The 23,007-nt window shown below is 42.2% G+C and overlaps 1 protein-coding gene across 1 annotated transcript in view; it reads left to right on the top strand.

The window, feature by feature from the left end:
- Positions 1-23,007, top strand: part of ARHGAP22 (Rho GTPase activating protein 22) — a 135,651-nt gene that overhangs the window by 82,735 nt on the left and 29,909 nt on the right. The window contains exon 6 of the mRNA XM_059821163.1: positions 12,943-13,071. Coding sequence (XP_059677146.1) covers positions 12,943-13,071 — 129 coding nt within the window. The remainder of the gene's footprint in view (positions 1-12,942; positions 13,072-23,007) is intronic.

Below are 23,007 nucleotides of genomic sequence, written 5' to 3'. Positions count from 1 at the left end.
ATACCTTATCTGAAAAAGGCAGTCTGAGCTGTGTTGGATATTCTTAATTGGACAGAGAAGTAACAGAACTGGACTGGATGAAGATGATCTTAAGGTGTATGGTATGAAGAGCTCTTTTTGCTGTCTGCCTCCTTCTGAGAATCGGCCTTCACTCATATTTGGACTCTAACATGGACAGGACTAGAATATCTGTAAACAGGAGCATTTAAGGCTTACAGGTGTTTAACTATGCATTTGCATATATCCTCATTCCTTAAGATCATTTTTATGTAATGCTTTTGTGCCTAGATACCCAGATCACCTAACTTAAATTAAACAAGGCAAGAGAATTATTAAATCTCCTCTCTGGAAGGCTGGAGGAGCTGTGTCTGTTTGGCAACTGCTTGCAGATTGGCTTCAGAGACTATAGATTGAGTTCTCTCTTATAGAGTGGTAACTGACTGAGATCAGACTGGCCAGGCAATGGTTTGCTGCTGTCTTGGGTTCTTGCTTTCACACTGTGGACTATTTAAATAAAAATAATGGTAAAAGGTAACCTTCTGTGTCTTTAATGCTAGGGCAGTAAAACTGGCTGCAGTCACAAGCTATGCAAGCTTATAGCTCTGTTGGTTTTTTTCCCCTCATTTTAGATTTGTATGCCCTTTTAGGGACTTTCAGACTCACCTGATTGCTCTCAATAAAAACTGGGGAAGGGAGGAGAAGGAGGCACTGGCTGTGCTCCCCCGATTCCCTCTGTTACCTGACTGAGGCTCAGACAAATCATAAACCCATCAGTGATTTTTTTTTTTTTTTTTTTCCCAGCCTTGCAGACCATTAACACAAATGGTTCTTCCATTTCCAACCCTTGTTCTCCCCGTCTCCCTGTGTACCACAGCTTCACTGCAGATACATAATTCATTATCTGGAAAGCCGCTGTCTTAATGTAATATTAAACAGGCAGCAGCTCAGCAGGTGTCCCCAAGGTAAGGAAGGCAGCGTGCTGCTGGCAGCAGCTGCTGGCTTCAGGCTTATTGAGATTTCTTTGTTTTGAAACAGAAGCTGGAAGGCTTTTTAATATAGCATGTCATTGGCTGAGCAGATCCTGGTTTCTGGCTGTTATCCTGCCTTTGACTGCAAAGACAAAAATTCTTATAACACATGCTGCCTGCGATGGCTGCATACAGTTCTGTGCTCTCAAAAAAGGAGCAGGATGAGGAGAGGGAGGAGGCTCACAAGGCAGACACACGTGCCCTATTTCCTGCTGTCACTTTTCTTAGTGGACCAATTGGTCTAAATGTATCTGTGGAGCAGGCCCACTGATATCAGCATTGTCAGAATGGGCTCTCTGCTTCTATAAGCATAAAAATACCCAAATATGTTGCCTACAGAGGCTGATATTCCTCCAGTCTCACCCAAGTGCTAGTTCTCAGTGGCCTACATCTGTGTAATTAGATCTAATTTGTATAGTTAATGTCACTCTAGTAAAAACAGCTAAACTGGCAACCCTGCCATTTCTGTTTGAGTAGTATATCACAACATGCATTGAGCAAGGCTTTTTTGTTCCTTGGGATAAGAACTTCATCTTCTATATTTGAACATCATAAAATATGTTGATGGCTGTTTTTCCCCAGAATACGTGGGTCCTAAACTGGCATGTGTAAATTGCATGTGCTAAACCTGCTCTGTACCTTTACCTGGTACTTGATTTAAGCTTAGGGTAAGTGGAGATTTTTCATAAGGTAATATTTCTTGCTCTAGAGATAACTGGAGTGTAGTTACAGATTTTGGCTAGCCAGTGTGAACATCCATGCTGCAAATATGCTCTCACACCAGGAGAAAGTTGCAGTACAGCTTGGTTGCTGTACATACCTGTGTGAGACTTCAGGACTTCTGGGGCACATTCCTGTGAGTTGTAATGTCTCCTGAGCATTTGCCTCCTTTCTGTGCTCCTTTGTGGAAATTCTTTTAGTTTGCCTTGTTGGTAAAGAGACTCTATCTTGCTATGACTGTGATCTAGTTTGGTTAGCAGCCTTTGCTTGAAGCATGACAAAGACTTGTAAACTGTCAAAGAGCATAAGATGGTTTGAAGGACCTTCTGGCAGCATAGAATAGCTCTTAGAAGGTGACAGTGTGCTTTGCTAAGAGACCGTGCATGCTGGCATAGTGGCTACTGATCCAGGTTTTCAAGTAGAAGGATTTCCCTTCTGGCTAGCTAACCATTCTGGAGGAAGACTACCAGCACAGAGCACTTAGACCACAGTTCCATGCAGATCTAGGAAAACCAGCAGAAGTTCAAGGATTTCTGCAGGAAGAAGGTCACATTACCAGAGTTTTCCCCAGTCCACAAGTACTGAAATGTACAGACAGGAAAGGTCATACCAGCCTGGAAGCAGGTTGATGCTGTGGGAGTGGAAGCTTGCAAGGCAGTGCTTGAGGCAGTTCTCCTGTGTCAATAGTCCCAAACTAAAATATGCTGTGGCCTCTAACGATACACACCTGAGCATTATTGTCTGCCTCTACAATGTAAAGGTGAGTATCTTAGCTTGTCAGAAGAGATGCTACCTATGTGCAGGCCTTTGGCCTATCATGGAGGAGACATACAAGCATCAAGATGGGACGCAATGGAAGGATACATCTGTAGTATTTCAGTATGCTATAGTGGCAGTGAATGCTGCAGACAGGATTTCCACTGGGAAATCCATCAAGGCTCAGAGCAGAGCATTCTGTTCAACGCTCCCTTGAATTTCAGTGGGAGCAAGTCCATCAACTGAAGATGTCTCTCAGGATGAGTTGTTGTTTACCTAACAAGCTATTTTCATTTCTTGTTTAAATCAGCATGTTTTTGAAAACTGCGGTTACATCTGCTAATGATTAACCACTTCAAAGGAACTTTCATGGACTTTTTGATAATGCTATTAACTGGGAGGAATTTGTCCATTGCCAATGGGTGGAGAGAACTAGAATTGATTTTTCTAATCATTGTTCTGCTAGTGGTTCACTGATAATTGTCCTAAAGCACAAAGAATTGAGGCCCCCCGCTTTTTGCATCAGCACAACCTTGAGTTGGTTACCCATCCACGGTTGTGTTCTGAGTGGCTGCAGTGCTGAGCCCAAGTGACAAATACTAACTTTCCTTTTTTCCAGAAAGCACTGTTGCCATAGGGAAGAGTGCTATGTGTTACACAGTCATGTTTAGAGGATTCACTGGTTACTCAATGTATAGCCAGATACAGGAGGAGACGGCTGTAAAACTGTTATTCTGTGCAAACTGTAACAAGACTATGGACTTGGATCAGAATATCCATGAGCTCTTAAGTTTGGATTTAGATCAGTAGCATTTCCATCTACATTGTCTCATCATTAATATTGGCAAGGGTTTCTTCCAAATTTGCCTACAGTATATATTCTTTTGCATTTCAATCCCTTTTCTGCACTAATGTGACAAATAGTTTCTTTTTTGTAAAAACAAAGTCTGCAACTGTTGAGTCCTTAATGATAGTCCATTTATTTACTGCTGCCAAAACTGTGCTTGTAAAGCTTCAGTCACTTCACTGAAGAAAATAATAATGTTTGTAATTGGCTGTTTTGAATTTCTGCAGAACTCTGTATTCAGTCTACAGAGAATCGGAGTCTTTACAGGCTCAGCTAAAAGCTCTGGTGTCTACAGCCTAAGCTGTAGTGGCTGATTGCATCACCTCAATTCTCCTTAGTTCGAAGTCCAGAGCATTGGCTAAGATGGGAGCCACGTAGTCCTTTAAAAATACAGTGAGGATATCTTTGGTTTCATGGTGAACTATCTGCGGGGGAAAGAAAAAACAGGCTTATGAGGGGCACGGAGGAGAAGGTAGTTGTAGAGAGACTTATTTAGAAGGTATGAGAACCACTTCATTCCTATTGGTGAGCAGACCTGGAAAGTGTGAGCGCAACAGTCCCAGAAGAATGCAGAAGTTGGATATTATCTCTCCAGGATTAAATTGTCAAAGAAAAATAGATCATACTTTGCCATTCTGAAGTTGTGGTGAGTCATTTCTTGTTAGGATTTAAAATTTCCCTCAACTGTTCTCTTCAATGTTAAAGATTTGAAGAAATTTATGAGAATTAGAAAATTGCTTGTGGTTGCATGGTAATGCATAAAAATTATCCAGTCACTTTCATTCAGATATTTCAAAGCATGAAGTATCATCATTGGTCAGGAAGGAATTTCCTCCCTTATAATAGCATGTAAACATAACCACAGTTGGAATATATAATTTGATACATTCCTCAGAAGTGTTGAGCACTTGCTGCTTTAGAGAACCACATGGAACTCTGCAGCTTGCTTTGCATGGATGTGTCACTATTTTCTGAGTCTTAGTACTTACTTTTTTGTACCCTCAAATTCAGTGTGCCTTACAGGGGCAGGCACATAGCTTCTGCCACCAGACTGACCTGAATTGCCTCCCTGTGAGCGTGTGGCTTCTGCTGGCCTGGGAAAAATTTGTTTCCTTTCCATCCAGACGAGAGGACAGTGAAATGCCCAGGAGCTCTGTGTAGCCCAGGCTTCATCACTATTAAGGACTAGGCTCATTGTAACTTTCTGGATTTGAAATACATTGAGGAAGGACTGTAAGGGTTAGTTTTCTGGAGTGGGAGGAAGGAGGGTAAGGGAAGGCAGCCTGCTGTTCGTACAAGGCTATGCTGGGGAAAAAGCTGTGCAACCTCTTCTTTCTCCACCTTGTCATCCCCACTTGCAATCACCACCCACAGACTTGATTTTGTTGCAGGGTTAGGATCTTCTTTTGTGAGGGGAAGAAATGGCTTTTTTTTTTTTTCCTTCTCTCAAAGCCCCTGTAGCGAGGGGCAGAAGTTGTCTCTTTGTCATTCTGAGACAGATACTTCATGAGGGGAACAGCTCCCTAAGAGCTGGTGACATGTCAGACAGATTTTGAAGAAGGGGTTTGTGAGCTCTTGAGCTCAAGTTTGTGCAAATGGAAGAAGCTGAACCACAACTATGCCTGGGCTTCCAACACCTTCAGATTCTTTTCCAGTAGGAACTTTCTTTATCCAGTGAGAAGCTCATGCCAAGGTAGCAAATACCTGTTTCCTGGAAGGCAAAACAGTGTTAGTGTCAGCAGAGGCAACACTATACCCTAAATTTGTCTACTTTGTCAGCAGATACTGCCATAAGAGACAGTGATTGTGCCATTGCACACTGAGAGCTCCACCTAAGAAGCTGCTGCTACCTCTGTTATGATCTAGGTTTTGAAGTGAACATGTTTGGTCTGCACAGCAATCCCCTGTCAGGAAACATTATTTGAGTCAAGCCACAAGGGTTTAATTGAGCAAACTGTCACTTATTTGACAGTCTAACCCCTGAGACATCGTTGGACATAATTAGAATATCGGTACTCTAGAATTCACACTCAGGATGAAATGCACAAGTCGCAGCAGAGGTGAAGTAGCATCATGCAGCTCCTGGTGTAGTAGTTGCTCCTCATGTTAATTGTTGTTGATTGATTCCCCTTTGGTATGGTTCTGCTGGCTTCCTAAACCAGCTGTGACCTTGTTGGAGACAATCTCTTGCTATTAGCTAGTAGAAGCTGATACAAACCCCAAAGCAATAACAATACAACTTGCTTATAGGGATACTATACACAGCTGGTGGCATGTTTCACAGGCTCCCAAAACTCTTTAGTGAGGGATGCAGCATGATCATGGGTAACGGCTGTTCCTTTTATGGAGCAAAGTAACTGTGGGCAGGAGCTGGAGGGAATGGTGCCTGAGCTGTGTTGGTGCAAGGGAGATGTTATGTCCTTGAAAAAAATAATGTACTTAGTTGCATATTACGTATGCCTGGGCTCATCTCAACCCTAATATTGCGCTGCTGCAGTAGAGATGGCCTTCCCACAGTTGTGAATTCACCTTAGCCAAGTTACCGTGGCCACAGTGAGCAGCACATCCTAGGCAGCGTAGTAGTCTCTTCTCTGAAATTCCAAATTATTGAAAACAAGGAGGCATGAGAGTATTGGAGTACAATTACAATAAATGTGTTTTAATGCCAGAAGTGTAATTTAAAAATGACTGAACTGTTTTTTACTGAAATGTCTCACAGCTCAGCCTATGGCAAGTGAAGCACATTAAAAAAACCCCAGCTTAAGTAGACTTAAATGTTACAAAGCACTGAACAAATGTAAGCAGGTTTTATAAGCAGGGGTTCAAGGTGGCATTTTGCACAATGCTACTTGCTCTTCCTTTAAGAGTACTTCAGATTCTTTCTCCCTTCCTCTTATCTTGCATCTTTTTTCTGTTTCCCGTGGTTCCTGGAGTGTGACATCACTTACCAGAGTTGGCCTACCTGGAGTATGGGTTTGTTTAGTTTCAAGGTTTTAGTTTATTTGAAGTGACCAGTAGCATTAACCAGTTTCATAGATAAGTCTAGAGTAATACAGATCACACACACGTGTCAAGAAAGGCATCTCCAGGCAGGAGTTAAAAAACACTGAGTTAGCTTGACCTGATACAATTTTTATGTCTAAAAGGCCAAAGATTAAACCAAATCTTCATGTCTTGCATATAGTTTTAGTAATCATACACTTGGTCCTGACAACTGAAATAAAGCACTAGCCTTAGGTTTTTAAGGGTTTTCTGTAGTCTGTGCACCAGTACAGAGAAGCTGTTGTGCCTCTGTTCATGTTAAGTCTTGTCAGAATTTTTGCATAAGAAACCACAGTTCTGAGGTTGAATCTCTTTGTTGGTGCTTTTTTAAAGCAGTTTAATGGCGTCTGAAACCACAGAAGGCATGGAAGGGGAGAACAGATCCAGGGCCTTTGGATTAGTTTATAAATGGCAGTGGCTTTAGAGTGTTTGCCTGCCTTTGCTTCATTCTCTGGGATAAGGTCTAAGATCTGGGATCTAAAAATCATTTAGGGACTCATGAAAATCCTCTGCAAGGACTTTTAGGTGAAAATTTGATGATCTTCTACTTGTAACTATCATTAAATCTGGTGGATTAGAAAGTGTTTATGGAAATTAGGCATTTATATTTGACTAAAAAGTCAATGAGATTTTAGGCCATGCTTGTAAATCCTGCTCTAAGAAAATTTGAACCATGTCAATTTATGAGCTGAAGTTACTCTGTACAATAAAAGGTATTTAAGATTTCACTTTCCTCATTGACACAACCAAATGAAAGTTAGAATCTCCTCAAACTCATTCCAAACTGCAGAATAAAACACCCTTCACCTACAAAGGTGCATGTTTCTTTAGGAAAAATTGCCATTATTTTGTCCATTGGAACTGCAATGCAACAGATTTATTTTGACTCAAAGCTTATGTCTTTTATTTGTACTCTGTATGATACTAAATCCTCAAACCTAATTTTTTTCTTAATTTTATAAGCTTTTTACAGTGTGATGAGTTTACTCTCAGCTTCCAACTTGGATATCCCATATATAGGTGGGTGGGTATAGATATATAGATAGATAGATACAAATACAAAAATCATGGCAAGCACACATCGCTTTACTGTGCTGCTCAATTCTTCACACATCATACCCTTGTAGATTCTGTCAGTTTTCCTTATTTTTATCTGTCACTCCTTGACTATTTCAGATTTTTCCTACTGCTTTTGCTGTTCTCAAGTTGCCTAAAAGGAGCATTTCAAGATCAGTTTTGTATTCGCAGCAAGTTTTCCCTTCTGTTAAAGGATCATCCAGAAAAAACAGCTGAAAAGCAGTAGAGTTGTTATTGGTTGTAGCAAAGTTTAAACTGCATGCTGATGGCAAGTTAACCCAAGATTCAGGTGTGATGGATGTGCTCTATCTCTAGCATTTAGGCTCTTGGAAAACTTTGGTTGGGGGTGAGAGTGCTCGGGATAGAGGTTCAGGATTAGCCAGAATCAAAGGCAATGATTGAAGAAATGGAATTAGGTTTCAAGTGACTGTTCCAAGCACTCTTAATGATGTTTTGCTTACGCACTAATATTTCTTTTGTCTCTTTTCAGAATCCAAAGATCAAGACCGGGGGTTTTGGTTGTTTTTTTTTTTTTCTCCCCTGCTGTGCAGAGGAAGATTCCCCCTGATAGAGCTACCCTTAATCTTGACAGAATTCATCTACCTCATTTTTCACCTTCTTTCATTGTCGGGGAGATCTTAGAGCCCTGAGTCTGATACTAACCTTTAATACAATTGTGAAGAGCAGGTCAGGGAAGATGAATCATTGCAATTGTTCTTTTTAGTTGTGGGTGCTAGTTTTTGTCCATTTGTCAAGATCTTTGTTGCTGCTTGTCTGCAATCAAAGGCTTCCTGTCACTACTTGCTTTAGTACTGAGGGCAAGCATGTCAGCTGGGCCTTGCGTTACCCACCAGCCACCCCTTTCATAATTCATCCTTGAACTGCCATTTGCCTCCGCGCACGCTGCAACAGCATGCACGTGGCTAACTAAATTTCACTCTTACTGAAAATACCACTCTACTGTCCACACCAAAGCAATGCGAACATGTAAATATATACACATATGCAAGCATTTGTAATTGTGTAAATTTTCAGTAGAGTTGATATAATGACAATACACAAGCACATCAGTAAGCAGAATGATGTAAGAAATGGGTGAAAGGCAAACCACGCAGCGGGTGGAAGGAAGGGAAATGGTCTGAACAAAAAAAGAAGCTGCCAACTTCAGCAGAACCTGACAGCAGCTTTACTTGAGAATATAAAAGTTCCTCCTTTTACACGTAATGGGGCAGGTACATCTACTAGGAAGTCTAGTCCTGTTCCCCTGAACTTCTGTTTCCATACAGCCAAAGGGGATCTAAGGCTTGGCTCCACAAATGTTGATCTTGAAGATTAAGCTTCTGTGAATGAAGTTCAAGGCAAACAAAAAATTCCAATGTTTTCTCACTGGAAACAGCTGTATAAAGGGAGAGATGCAACTGAACTTCTGTTACAGGTTCTTTGAACAGGAACACAGGGCAAGACAGGTAAATATAGTTTTAATGGCAGCCTTATGCTTTGCGCTTTCCAGTGAACACATACTAGATTAAGGATAGTAAAAAACTGAAGAATTTTCGGTACATAGGGCTTTGAAGTGTGGATTGTGATTCCTGCTGCTGTTGCAGCACTCCATCTGACCTTCAGCAAGTCACTTAGCCACGATCTTTCAGTATTTAATCTTTCCTGTTGTGGGGCACGGGGGAGAGCTGAAAGGAGGACTGTTATTAAGGATTAGAAGGTGGCACGTTACTCTGAGGTGAATACTATACAGATGATATCAGCAGCAGATGGCTCCGAGGCCATATGAAATGCAGTTGCACAAACTACATGAGCAGACAGCATATGAGGATAGTTCTGGCAGCTTTGACTAGTCTGGGCCTGGAAGAGAAAGCATTTGTGCAGTATAGCTAGGGGCCTGGAGCTATGCTGTTCCCTCGAGGTGAAAATACCTACCAGTGTATGTAAAGCAACTTGACAAAGGTACCTTGAGACAAGGGTGGCAAAGCATTGAAGTCAGGTGGGACCTGCAGCCCTTTTGATGGTGAGCAGTAACAAACCAAGTCCCTTAATCTTTCTAGGCTATTACATTTACTGTATGTACTTGTATGGTTGCTGTCACCTTTCCCAGTCTTGAAGTTGTTCAGTTTCTATACACCTGGGAGGGAGGCAAGTAGTGCTGCCAACTTGCTTTATGGATAGGGATGGAATCCAGTGCATCCTGTCCAACATGCACTGGAAACCTGCAGCAGAGCAGGCAATTCAATGCAGGATCCCCTGGTTATAGGTTAATGCTGAAGCAGATGGACTATTCATCCCCAAAGTTAAGCCCCCTGCATCTGCCACATCTATGAGATGCTTGCGCTCTGTGTTTGCAGACAGTTTTATTTTTCCTCTGGTCTGGAGAGGAAAGTAGCTTTGAGTAGGACTGGAATGTCTGCCCGTGGGAATCCTGAGCTACACAGAGTTGGTCCCTGAGGGCCAGTCTTTGTATGGGAGCTTGATCAAAGATGAGTGAGAAGTTCTGTTCAAGGGAATGAAAAGCCCATGTCTGTGTTTAAATTTGTTGGCAGAGTGTTCCTCCCTATCATGGTGCTGAGTTGCCAGAGCCCTGTTTGTTGATTCATGCAGCAGAAGTAGCACTTGTGCACTTCAGGGTTAGAGTCTAATGGCAACCGTAGTAAGGGCTGGAGTTCCGTTAGTGGCAGAGAAGAGGTTTGAATGCAGTATCTGAACACAAACTTCATATTGCTGTGAGAGGCAAAACTAAAATTCCATATCCAATTGCTTCTAGGCAGGAAAGTTTAAAATTGTTTTCCGAAAATAATTCCTAAAGACTAGGGTGTTTGAATTGATACAGCGTTTGTGTTGCCAACTCAAATCTGAAACCCATAACAAGATCCTGTTTTGAGTCCGAGGCCAAAAAAGAGAGCATCTCTGAATTTTGGGTAAAATTCTGGACTTCTGAAGAAGGTGTATGTGGCATTGTTTCCTTGGGTTTTTTTAAGAAGATCTAAGTGTTTGAATTTAGCCTTTTCTCACTCTTTTGACTACTAGGACTCAAAACCTGTTGAATGTTACAACAATGTAGAGAGACGTGTCTGAACTCTGCTCTTTAGGGAACTCTAGTTCTGCTTGTTGCCTCAAGGATGCAGTGAAAGGAGTCAGCCATGTGTGGAAAGGAACATGATTAAAATGTTATTTTTAAAAAGATAGTTTATAGGTGGGTCTGCATGCTCTGCCACTGCATATTCATGTCATGCTAACATACGACGTTTTCTCTAAGAAGCAATTCTGAAGTGCATTCTTGTTTCTAAGCTAGCCTCTGTGCGTGGAGCTGTCTTCATTTGCTTGTACTTATGTGACTAGCCACTACTGACTCTCCCACAGGCAGCTTGTAGGGTCATGCCCTTGCTCCTATTTAAAGTTTCAGTGGGGAAAGCCAACCATGGAGGAGCTGTATGTAGTTTTTGGCAGAGTCTCAGGTCTAGTGTGTGTAGGAATCTTTTTTTCCCATCCTGTTTTTACTTTTTGCAGACTCAAATAGAAGTATAAATGCTTTTTCCCTAAATGCTTGCATGAAAAAGGCCCACAAAGGTTTAGAAGGCAGCTGGCTGGTCCAAAGTAACATCTTAAACGAAGGGGAGTTGTAGTCAGGTCCCTCTGGTATAGTGATTCAGTGGGAAGATACTGAGACACCACTTCTGCAGACATCCAGTAAGAAGTCATTTTCATCCTTCTCTGCTTATTATGCTTCATATGGCAATCTTGATATGGGTTAGTTCAGCTAAATTAGTTAGTTCTGACTAAATTTGTGGTCTGTCATTAATTCTAAGCTAAGATTCTGGTCTCTTCTTGTCCTTCATGGCTTGGGTGGGCAAGATCTCAGCTGGATCCCTTTAAATTTAAAGAACAGGATCTGTATTTTACCTTAAACAAGCTCAGTTGTTTGGTAGTGGTGTGACCCATACGGTACATGGTTTTTTTAAGACTGTTTCATTCCGTTGAAGAGCTAGCTTGAGCTAGAGAGCTGTTCTGCTTCATGTACCTTAAGGAATATAAAACATTTAGTAAATTCAAAATGGGAGACTGTCCGAGAGGATGCTATGATGAAAGAAGCAGATTTTGGGTACCTGTGCGGAAAAAGTATCATGGCTTTTGTTTCTTAAGCTGCATGCCTGGTCCCAGGTGGCCGTTGCCTCCTTCTTTACTGAAAGACTACCTCAGTTTCCCAGTTCAGCAAATTGCTTCTCAGAGAGCAACAAAATCCTTCCCAATACATCTCATTTTACCCATTTTGCTTTGGAAATCAGGGCGTAATCCATGAGTGTGTCTAGGCCGGTAAACAATTAATAGCAAGAAAAAGTACTTCCTTGGCTTGCAGGCAGCTCCCAGCTTGCTCCTTTCCCTAGATTAGCGAGGATTTAGGAGGCGCACGTTCTGTGTACGCTAAATCAGTTCTGCAGAAACCACCGCATACCATCGTCCTGCTCTTATCTCTGAATTCCATGGACAGGCAATCTCAGCTGTTCAGCGCAGGCTGGCAGCTTTAGTTTGCTGGTAGGTACTGAAAGCCATGTAAGCGTGGAAATGACAGTGACATAAGGGCTAAGATGTTATCTCTGTAGCAAAGCCAAAAGCAGTTTCCATGGTGATGGAGAAGCTCTAGGCCGCTAGTGATGCAGCTGCTGTGTTGGACAGGATCAGTAGCCTTTTTATATAGAGGCTGCTCCAATAAAGCTTTTATGTGTTTATGTGGCCCTCGTTAGGTTGTATCCAGCTCTGGACCATAAAATGAGGCGTGAGGGGAAGATTCAAACTGACTGAAGTGGGTACTGACCTAAAAAGAAAACGGAAAAAGAAAACGGGAAAAGAAGGGAGAAAATGTAAATCTTGGAGTATCCATAAGTGACAGATGTATATGACAGCTTGAGTGCATTTCATATTCTGGTCAGTACTTTCCTGAGATATTGCATGCCAAAGTTAATAGCTCCTAAAGTTCTTATTTCAAGTGGGAGAGTCAGATTCATATCCCCAAGTTTTAAATCCTTTTCAAAACGTTCCTTCTGAATTGGATCCAAAATCAGAATGGCTCTCTCTTTCTATGTTGAGACTAGAATGGCAGTAAAATGTCTTACGATTCACTTGGTCCCCCTTTTGGGTAATAATCTATCAATACCTCAGCACAGGTATGTGGAGTTCATTTTGTACTCTTCCTGTAGGGTCTTACAGCCTGGGCTTTCACTTTGCTTATTGCTGGGACAGCAGGTACGACATCTCCAGGTTCCCACACTGGAAAAGCACGTTTTGCACTTCTGCTTTGATCTTCTACCAACCTGCGCCTTGTGGGTGCTGCAACACATGAGTAGGAATTGTGTGTAAAACTGCTCAATTAAAATAATAATTTGATCATTTTGATCGAGACTTTTGGTGGTTTTAAACATTGGGTGCTCTTTTCTGAACTAGGTGCTAAGAGATTTGTATTTTGTCTTTCAGGTGGTGCAGGGGACCGGGAAAAGATGCCTGTCAATCATGAGTCTTTCCTGCTCATGGCTAATTCCCAGAATGAAATGGAAGATTGGGTGAAAGCCATCCGACGGGTTATATGGGCTCCGTTTGGTGGAGGTATTGCAAATAGCTCACATGCACATAAATTAAAACATTTGCCTCAAGGTAAAACATATTCTTGTGATACTAGGATATGTGTAACGCTGTAAAATCACTGAGATGCCTAGATAAGCTCTTGATTGTCTGAAGTGTTGTGCAGCAAGGGGATTGGGTTGATTTTTTTGCCAGGGGATGGAAGGGAATGAGAGGGGAGGGCACATCCAGACTGTATAACTGACTCTCAGTCAGAAATAGGCGGTGATGATAAACATATCACTATTGTCAGTACTCAGTTTTTTACAGATAATTATGAACTATTCTGTGGACCTTTCTTATCCTTATGGACAAAAAAGAGTGTGTCCAGTTATCTCAATTTTCTACCACAAGGGCAAATGCCCATCTTTAACCTCCATACAGCCAGAGGCAGCAAAACTTTTCATCTAGCTAATGTAGGGGCCCAGCTGAGAAGACAAAGCTTCCACTGGCTTCAGTGGGGGTGTAGCCTGAGGAAGAACAACAGGGTCAGGCTGAGTGAACACTTGTAAGATAATACAGCTGTTGACAATTCCTGTAGTTAAAATGAACAAAAAATCCAGACTCTCAGTGTTGATATTATACCACAATCTTCAAATTCTCAAGTCAGTAGATTAGATAGGAGGTGTTTTTGTGGTTTAGCATAGAACAAGGGTTCACAAATGTTTTCTTCTGGTTTCACTGTTGGTGACAGCAGCTACTGGCTCGGTACTGGACACTCTATGCTTTGAAGTGACTTGTGTGCTACTGATGGAGTTCGTGCAAATAGTGGTATCATATGCAGATAGCGATATCAACGTCTTCTGAGAGGTACAGATAAAAAAGTGCCAGATAAGGGTTAGGTAATACAATTACTTTTGCTGAAATGAAGTAACTAGTTTTCCTGGATGTAGGGGGGAAAAAAGTGACCTTGATGCAATTGAGGGAGGCTCAAATACCACAAGGTCACTAAGAAGATCCAATGTTTATTAGTAACTTTTATCTTGGGATTTTTTTTTTTCCTTTCAAGTGACTCTTACAATTCTTGAGTCTCTGTGTAGAAGCATTTGGTTTGTCTGGAGGAGATACAATCTCTACTGATGTAACTTTTTCCTAGGTCCTTCTTTCACTTAGCAGCTTGTACCTGATTCTGAGAGGTTGCATGTGATGCTGTTGTGCTGTGGCCAGTACAAGCTTTTTTCACTGGTAGAAACTGATATACCATGACTTCTCCTCAAACACGAGTATGTGCTTGTTTTGCTTTTTTTCTGAAGTCCAGTCCATAGTGAAGGGTCTTTTAGACTCTGAGCTCAGTGCAGGTTCCTACAGTTCCTTCATCAGAAGTCTCAGAATCTGAGAGATGGTATTTCTGTGGCCATTTGTAGTGGGCCTTATAGTGTATATTTTACAGCTTTGCTATGTGCATCAAATAAATACTGTGAGGAAAAAGGAGACATTCAGTCATGATAAATGGTACACATTCCAGGAACAGCCTCCTCCTTTAGGGAAGGATGTTGTCAGTACTGCTGGTATTGGTGCAAATTTGGCTTCTTTTTTGTTAGTGTTCATGTTTTGTCAGTCTCTTGGACTAGTTCCAGAGCAAGCACTTTTTTAAAGTGTTAAAATAATAAATAATTAAAAATCCTAAGTTTTTAAAAACAATAATATGAGGATGGCATAAAGGTAGGGTTGGATTTCTTTGTTTGTTTCTTTATGGGGGCAGTATTGTCCTAATTAATCTGCTCTTTTTCTGTACCTCTAAACTTCTCTGCAAAGCTATCGGATAACATTTTGTTTTTCCTTTAAATGAGGCAAATACTTTTACTCTTAGATTTGATTCCAGGAACTGGGGATTTGAGATATGAAAAAAATATAATTAAATCGTGAGAATGTAGGAGCAGGGCAGTGCAGGGGGAAATACAGCAGCTGCTGTTTGTTGCTATTTTCACATACTGCAGATTTGATGTAAAGGCTGCTTTGGCTGTTGGTGAGAGCTGGCTTAAGCCCTTTAGAAGAGAAGCACTGCCATTTGCAGAGTTGGAAAGAATTGCAATAGTGTATTGATGTTTTCCTCTACCTGTGGATAAAAACTACCCAAGAACATGGGTACATCCTGGGCAGTCAGCCTGGCCTGAGCTCTCTGCCCTAATACTCAAATGCATTGGTCTAAACTAGCTTGGCTATGTCTGCTTTGTAGTCCAAGCTGCATGAACAGATTCTTGTGCTATGGTTTCATCGCTTCTCTGAGCTAGCTGACCAAAGTGCTAGCTGCTCTCAGGAGTGGTCTTTTCCCACCTTGTAACCATGTGTTCCTACCATGTTTTATTCTGCTAATACCAGAGTGGTTAGGCAGCTGTGCAGTAGGAAATGACCTGGGAGGATAAAAAAGGGGGGAGGATTAGTTCATAGGTGGATTGGCTCCCTGGCCCTGCTAACTATGCAGCTGCAGGACTAGTAGTTCCAACACAGTGAGGACAGTGGGGAGAGATGATGGGGTGGAAGAGGGCATTATTTTTCATTCTGACTGCAACCCACAGATAGGTTGGCTTAAAGAAACCATGGAGCTGCATCCTCTGTCTCTTTGCACTTCACAAAGTATTTATAGGAATTTCGATGACTAGGAAATAGCTGAGATGTTCACGTTGTTGTTTCCAAATGGTTTTAGCCAGTTTGGGGAAATGATCAAACCTACTCCTCCTTCATCAGAATCAGAGCAGGGCAATTTCTCTGACTGAAATCCCAGCTTAGCTCAAATGTGGGAGGACAGTAAACATAGCTGTCTCTGTGTTTTAATTGAATAATTTGAACTCTGCTTTGCTACCACCACTAATTTGAGAGCCAAGTCTTATCTATCCACACTTTTTAATATATGAAGCTAAAGGGATGGGGGGATGAATTAAAAAGCAGGCTTCATTATTAATATGTAAATATCCAGCCCTGGAGAAGGTTGATATGGTGTAAAAATTAATTATGCCAAGATAAAAGGGGAGGCTTAGCCACACTTAATTTTTGCTGATGTATTGAAGAAACATAAATCAAAAAGGTTGAGAGTATCTTCTTACGTGTTGATGCGGGCACATGAACTGTGCTTAAAGGTGAACAGAAAAGGCTTCTTAAAATAAAATGGAAAACTCCCCAAAGCTGCTGAGGATCCCAAATTATTAATAGGAGACACATTCAGGCTTAAAAGCCATATGGAATGTGTGCTTTGAAATACACTTCAAATGTGGCCTTAAAATAAAATCCTAGAGTTCCTAAGTCTTTTGAAGAAGAGCTGTCTTGTTTATGGGGAAAATAATTTCTAACAAGTTTCCCTGAGTTTCAGGCTCCTGAATTCTTGAGTCTAGTCCATCTCATTCAGAGCAGAAGATTTTGTAAACTGTGATTTGAGAGTATTCTGTATGTTTTGATTATGTCTTTAAGAACAGAGGTTTGTCACAGTGGCTTGACAAAAGTGATTTTTGGAACACGTTCTGACAGAGGGTGACTAAAATTGTTCCCTATGATCCTTCTTACCTCCATGATGAACAAATTTTGCTCTGAGTTTACACCACTAAAAGTTTATCTGGGGAGTCCCTCTGTGCCCTACAGTCATGCTGTTCTGCAGTGCTTGTAGCGGTGCCATAGTGCTAAAGACAAAAGGTTCATGGCCATAGGCTTGGGTGAGAGTGAGCCTGCTGCCAGTGTCCTCCGTAGGTGGATGCATTGAAAGTGTTTGGTGTAGTTGGGGCGGGGGGGGGGAGGCAGGTCATTGCTCACTCTGTACATGTACGGTGGGGCTGTACTTCTAGTCTGAAGAAATACAGTTACTTCAAGGAAATCTCTTTCTATCTGCTTACTTCTCAGTTAGCATGCCTTTCTCATTTTTGTCTTGCATCAGATGTAAATCGTAATGTGTCTAGGCCTGAATTTTGGGCCATGAGGTACAAAAGCTGAGGTTTTTTGTGCCTGAGTTGAAAGCCAAGTGGCATAACTCTGTCTCACAGCTCAGCACATGACCAGCACTGCACACGGACAGAATCATTCTGTGTTCATCTTGTGTTATGTTTGTGTTTGTTTTCTTCTGTTTACATATTCTTTCTTGCCATGAGCAGTTCCTTGCTCCTCTGCCAGAAATGCATGTCACAGCCCCTTTCTTTCTCCATTACTTTATCCTAATTTCTCCTCCTCATCCCAAGCATTCATCAGTTCTTTGTGATGGAGGGGAGGTGAAGCAGTTGCAAGGGATGTGCTTCCCTTAGGCAAACACGGAGAGCTTTACCCTGTGACAAAGTAATTGTGCTGCAAGAGCTCCATGAGTGGTTTCTCCATTCAGGAGAAATAGTCACTTTTTAACTGGTGGACTCTGAAGAAGTGTCCACTGAGGAAGTCACTCTACTGTCATTAATTCCAGTCCTCTTCTCCATATAGATAAACCATGATGTGTGGATTCTTTCTTCAAAACAGTGCAGAGAATGTTTTTGCTGGCAACCAGGGCCCTGTGCAGACTATGTCTTGTATTAGGGGAGAGCTGCAAACTAGGGGACAAGTCCCTGAGGTGTGATTTAATACCTGGCTCAATGTTATTATGGGTAATGGAAGAATAGCTCTACATAGGCCTAATTAGGAATGTTTTAGATGAGTAACTGTCTTTCAGATAATATCGGCATGAGAGCAAAACATGACTGTTTTGAAGGGTGAGATATTGGTATTAGATGCGTGCCCACCAGGATGCCAGACTGTTTAGGAGCTGGGGTATGATGTTAAGTCTTGGGAGTCTGAGGTTTAATTTCTTCACCTGTAAGATGGAGATTTTTCAGTAAGAGCATCATAAGCATAGAATCATATCAGTGAATTTAAGATGCTAAGATACCACGGTAATGAAGAAGAGGGAGGTGGCTTCTGTTATCTGCCCAGTGTGAAGACAGACAGGAGGTTTCTGCTCGCTGTCTTGCTAGAGGGCTCCCCCAGAGTGACAGTCTCAAGTAGGATTCCTGGCTAGGCCAAGAGGAGCCCCTTCCCTAGGTGGCAGGGTGGGTTCCCTTTGTGCAGGTTCCCACAGGTGTGTGGGGAGTGACACTGGCTGTTTGTTGTGCCTGATATGTGCCATTATCTCTGCACAGAGACAGCTGGCGCCTGATGCAGCTTATCAGTGTTTGCTCTTCAGTGTTGTCTCATGCTGGGAGATAGACCCAACCAAGGGAAGAGGAAGAGAAGGGTGATGGGGGGGTTATGATTTCAGATACACGTCCAGGACTAGCGGACGCATGAATCATGGACTACGGGACATGTGAATTATCTGCGAGGAGGTGCTGGTTAGCCTTACCCCAGGCAAAAGTATCACAAGCAGAGGGTACGTTTGTGGATATATATACTGAGACACAGAGTAGAACTAAAGTAAGTTGGGAGTGCATCTTGCTGCCAAAACTGCTTACAACAGAGAAAGTTTTAAGATCTGTTTCTGAGATCTAGGTTATTTTTTCTAACTTATCTCTGTCAGATATATCTGTGTCTTCTATTACTGCTTTATGACCAACATATTTTACTATCATGACACAGCCTTGAGGTAGGGAAAGGCTATTGTCCTCATTTTTTTTAAAGGAGGAATCTGAGGTATTGAGCAATCAAGTAACTTGCCTGAGGTCACAATGAGTATCTGTAAAAGAGCCGCTCTGAAGGCATCGTTCAGCAAGGCAAATAGAAGGATCGCAACCCTGGACCTCAGGAGAGCAGACTTTAGCTTTCTCAGGGATATGCTTGGAAGAATCCCATGGGGTATGGTCCTGGAGATAAGAGGGGTCCAGGAGATCTCATTGATTTTCAAGGATTACTTCCTCCAAGCTCAAGAACAGTGTCCTGTGTGCAGGAAACCAAGAAAAGGTGGCAGGAGGCCTGCATGGATGAACAAGGAGCTCCTGACAAAGTTCATACCTAAAAAGGAAGCATAGAAGAAGTGGAAGTAGGGACAGATGACCTAAGAGGAATATAGAGAAACTGTCTGAACATGCAGGGATGGACTTAGGAAAGCTGAAGCCCACCTGGAGTTGAATCTGGTAGGGGCTGTGAAGGGCAACAAGAAAGGCTTCTTCAGGTGTATCAACAACAACGTGAAGACCAGGGAAAATATGGGCACACTACTGAAAGATGCAGGAGACGTGATGACAAAGGGCATAAAAAAGGCCACAGTACTCAATGCCTTCCTCACCTCAGACTTCACTGGCAAGATTTGTCTTAATCATTCCCTAGCTCCAGAAGCCAGTGCAAAAGCCTGGAGCAAGGAATACTTCTTCTCAGTAGAGGATGATCAGGTCAGGGAATATTTAAAGAAAATGGATATACTCGAGTCCATGGGGTGCATCCACAAGTGCTGAGAGAGCTGGCCCATATGTGAGGTCACTCTTGATAATCTTTGAAAAGACGTGGCGATTGGGGGAGGTCCTTGAAGACTCCTATCTTCAAGAAGGGCAAGAAGGAGGACCTAGGGAACTATAGGCTGGTCAGGTCTCACCTCTGTTGCTGGGAAGGTGATGGAGCAAACAAACCTAGAAATAATTTCCAAATGTATTAAGGTCAAAAAGGTGGGAGTAGTCCATGGATTTACGAAGGGGAAGTCATGCTTGACCAACCTGATAGCCTTCTATGATGAAATGGTGGACGTGGGAACAGCAGTGATTATTGTTTGTCTTGACTTTAGCAAGGCTTTCAGCACTGTCTCCTGTAATATCCTCATTTACATATTCATAAAGTACAGACTAGGTAAATAGACAGTGAGGTGTATTGAAAACTGGCTGAACTGCTGCGCTCAAAGGATTGTGATCAGCAGCCCAAAGTCCATCTGAAGCCCAGTCATTAGTGGTACACTGCAGGGGCTGATTCTGGGGCCAGTACTGTTTAACAGCTTCATTAATGAGCTGGATAATGGGACAGAGTACACCCTCAGCAAGCTTGCAGATGATATTGGGAGGAATGGCTGGTGCATCATGGTTGTGGAATGGTTGTGCTGTCATTCAGGGGGACCTCAACAGGCTGGAGAAGTGAGCAGACAGGAAATGCATGAAGTTCAACAGAGTAATGCAAAGTCCTGCACCTGGGAATGAATAAACCTAGGCAACAGTACATGTTGGGAGCTGACTGGCTGGAAAGCAGCTTTGCAGAGAAGCACCTGGGATGCTGTTGGACAACAAGTTGAACATGAGCCAGCAATCCACCCTTGTGGCAAAAAATACCAACAGATTCCTGTGCTGCATTAGGAAGACCATTGCCAGCAGATTGAGGGAGGTGAGCCTTCCCCTCAGCACTAGTAAAATCACATCTGGAGGGCTTTGTCCAGTCCTGGGTTCCCCAGGACAAGAAGGACGTGGGCTTACTGGAGTGAGTCCAGCAAAAGGCCACTAAGATGATTAAAGGATTGTGGCAAGTGAAGTACTAGGAGAAGCTGAGAAGACAGGGATTGTTCAGCCTGGAGAAGAAAAGGTTCAGAGTGGATCTTATCAGTGTGTCTAAATACTTTATGGAAGGGTGTAAAACTAAAAGCAAAACTAAAGTATGTCAAGGGCAAAAGGTGATCCTTACTGACTTCTGAAGACCTTACCTATAAGAGTCAGATGGCTGCTCCACTTCCCCATAAAATTCATAATTTTCACATCTCTTTAGTTCACTCCTTCTGTATATTTCACCTTTAAAGCTGCTAGCTAAAGGCTTTAAGTGACATTTGGTACCAGTGCCCAAGCTTGTCTGGGCTCTGAGTGTAGACTGTGGAATATTCTGGTCATTGCAGAGCAGAAATGGGTATTCTCAGAATACTGTGTTAGGGCTTGTCAGAGGGGCAAGCCCCCTGCTACTGGTTTCAAAAACCCCAGGCAGCAGCACAAGTTCTGCACTGCAATGCTGTATCTCCAGCTCTCATTAACCAGCTTAGTTCCAGTGGCTTCTGAAGGATGATGCACTTTGGCATCAGGTGAATGAATTTGCAGTACTTTGTCTGCTAGCGTGAACAGTCTTGGGCGCCAAAGAGCAGGCACCCAGAGCTGGGGAATGAGAGGCAGCTGAGCAAGAATCCTCAGTGCCTCTGCTCAACCAGATAGCAAATAGAGAAACACTACTAATAGAAATTACTTCTGTTACATTTGCAGGTGAGCAGGGTAAAGCTTTTCATGGGATTTGCTTGAGGAAATGTCTTTTGGTTGGGAAATGCTGATTTGATAAAATGAAACGTCACATGGGAATGTTTCCATTTGGATGAAACTTGTGCTAGGAAAGGTTTTTCAAGTTCAAGGTAGAATTTTTAATACAAGTTCTGCCCTGAATTGCTCTTGTACTCCAGAGGTTCTGTAAGCAATTAAGATGTAAAATCTATCCAACTTAAGCCCTTCCCTCAAAAAAATGACTTTGAAAAGAGACGATTGCAGGAAAGTCTGATGGATAGAATTACAAATGTAAGGAGGATTTAAACAGTGCACAGTTATGAGGTTTGAACCAAGAAAAAAAGTGTTTCGTGTAGTGCCCAATTAAATTATGAAACTCATTGTCACAAGATATTGTGGAAACAAAAATAATAAATGGATTCAAAATAGAATTAGATGGGTTCATAGAAGATAAGTCCACCTGGGCTATCAAAGAAGTAGTTCTGGAGGGAGTCATTAGCTTCATATATCTTGTATTGCTAAGAACAATCCAGCTTTAGATAAAATATGGTGGGGCTTGTAATTGCTTCGATAACAGATTGTTTTCCTCTTCAGCTAGTAAGTGCCATGGAGACGTGATGGTTGGTGGCTGTGCATTTGTTACATTGTTGGTGACTACTGCCTGTAGCATGTAGTCTGACCAGTACCACCTCCTACACTGGTGGTTTCTCAGTGAGACCATTCCTGTAATCATTAGATTCATGCTTGATCTTTGAAAGCTGACAGTCTTTAAAACACTGATGGTTCTCACTGCACGTCCTGGCAGTGTATGATTAATGGGACAAACATGTTCCTGTGGTGTTTCTCAGCTTGCAGGCAAGTATTTTAATTTCTCTGTATTAGTCCTTTGATGAATGTTATGAGGATATGTACTTACTGAAGGGGAATGGTAGCCTGTTCCTTGCGAGTTGCAACTTTAACCATTTAGGAGCTGAGAACAAAGAAATTCACCCTGTCTCTCTTTTCCTATTTCCTTTCTAAAGGTTACCCTTCTACCCCCCACGGTTGCTCCTTTTTTCTTCTCCTCCATCATCATGTAATCAGTCTTGCAACTTCCCCTTCCTACCTTCTGAGTTGCAAATCAGGGAAGGGAACATTCAACCCTTGACTTCTTCTAGAAGTGTTCCTGAAAGGCTAGCAGATTTACTGAAATGTTTTATCCATTTTACAAATTGGAGCTAAATGTCATCTCCTCCCCAAGCACAGGCAGTCAGGTTCAGCTGTTGCCAGAATTTAGACCATGACCTTATGCTTAGGTGGTGAAGGTATAACTTATGCTTTATATTGACTGAGAATTTTAGTTGGATAGTAGAGGATAAGGATAAATATGTGGGAATTAGCTAACAGATTTTCATCGCTGATCGAGTTTGAGGAAGCAACAAAGAGGAACCATATACAGTTTACCTGGTAGTGAGTTTTACAATTGCAGGTTACAGATTGACAGAGGTATTTATGACGAAGTTTGATTTGGATAAGCACCCATGTGTTCAATGTTGATCCTGTCTGCTTCTCAGTGACTGATTGTGCTTAGGTTATCAGCCTCTCAGGCTTGGGATATGCAAAGGCTTGAGGACATAAGCTTGTTCGGTTTTCTGAATGGATAAAAGGGGCTAGTCTTTTAAATTTTGGTTGTGAGTCTAGATCGCAGGCCCTGCCAGGTTCCAGGATGGCCAGAAATCCAGGTGCCTCATTTCATTCTGTACTAGAGACAAGGATCAGCACAGACTCTGTGATCCTTGCAATGGAACCCACAGCTGGAATTCTCACCCTTCTCCAGTGA

This window comes from Gavia stellata, chromosome 9, assembly GCF_030936135.1.
Source record: "Gavia stellata isolate bGavSte3 chromosome 9, bGavSte3.hap2, whole genome shotgun sequence".
Lineage (NCBI taxonomy): Eukaryota > Metazoa > Chordata > Aves > Gaviiformes > Gaviidae > Gavia > Gavia stellata.
The sequence above is the reverse complement of the archived record's forward strand: the minus strand, read 5'-3'. Positions and strand labels throughout refer to the sequence as shown.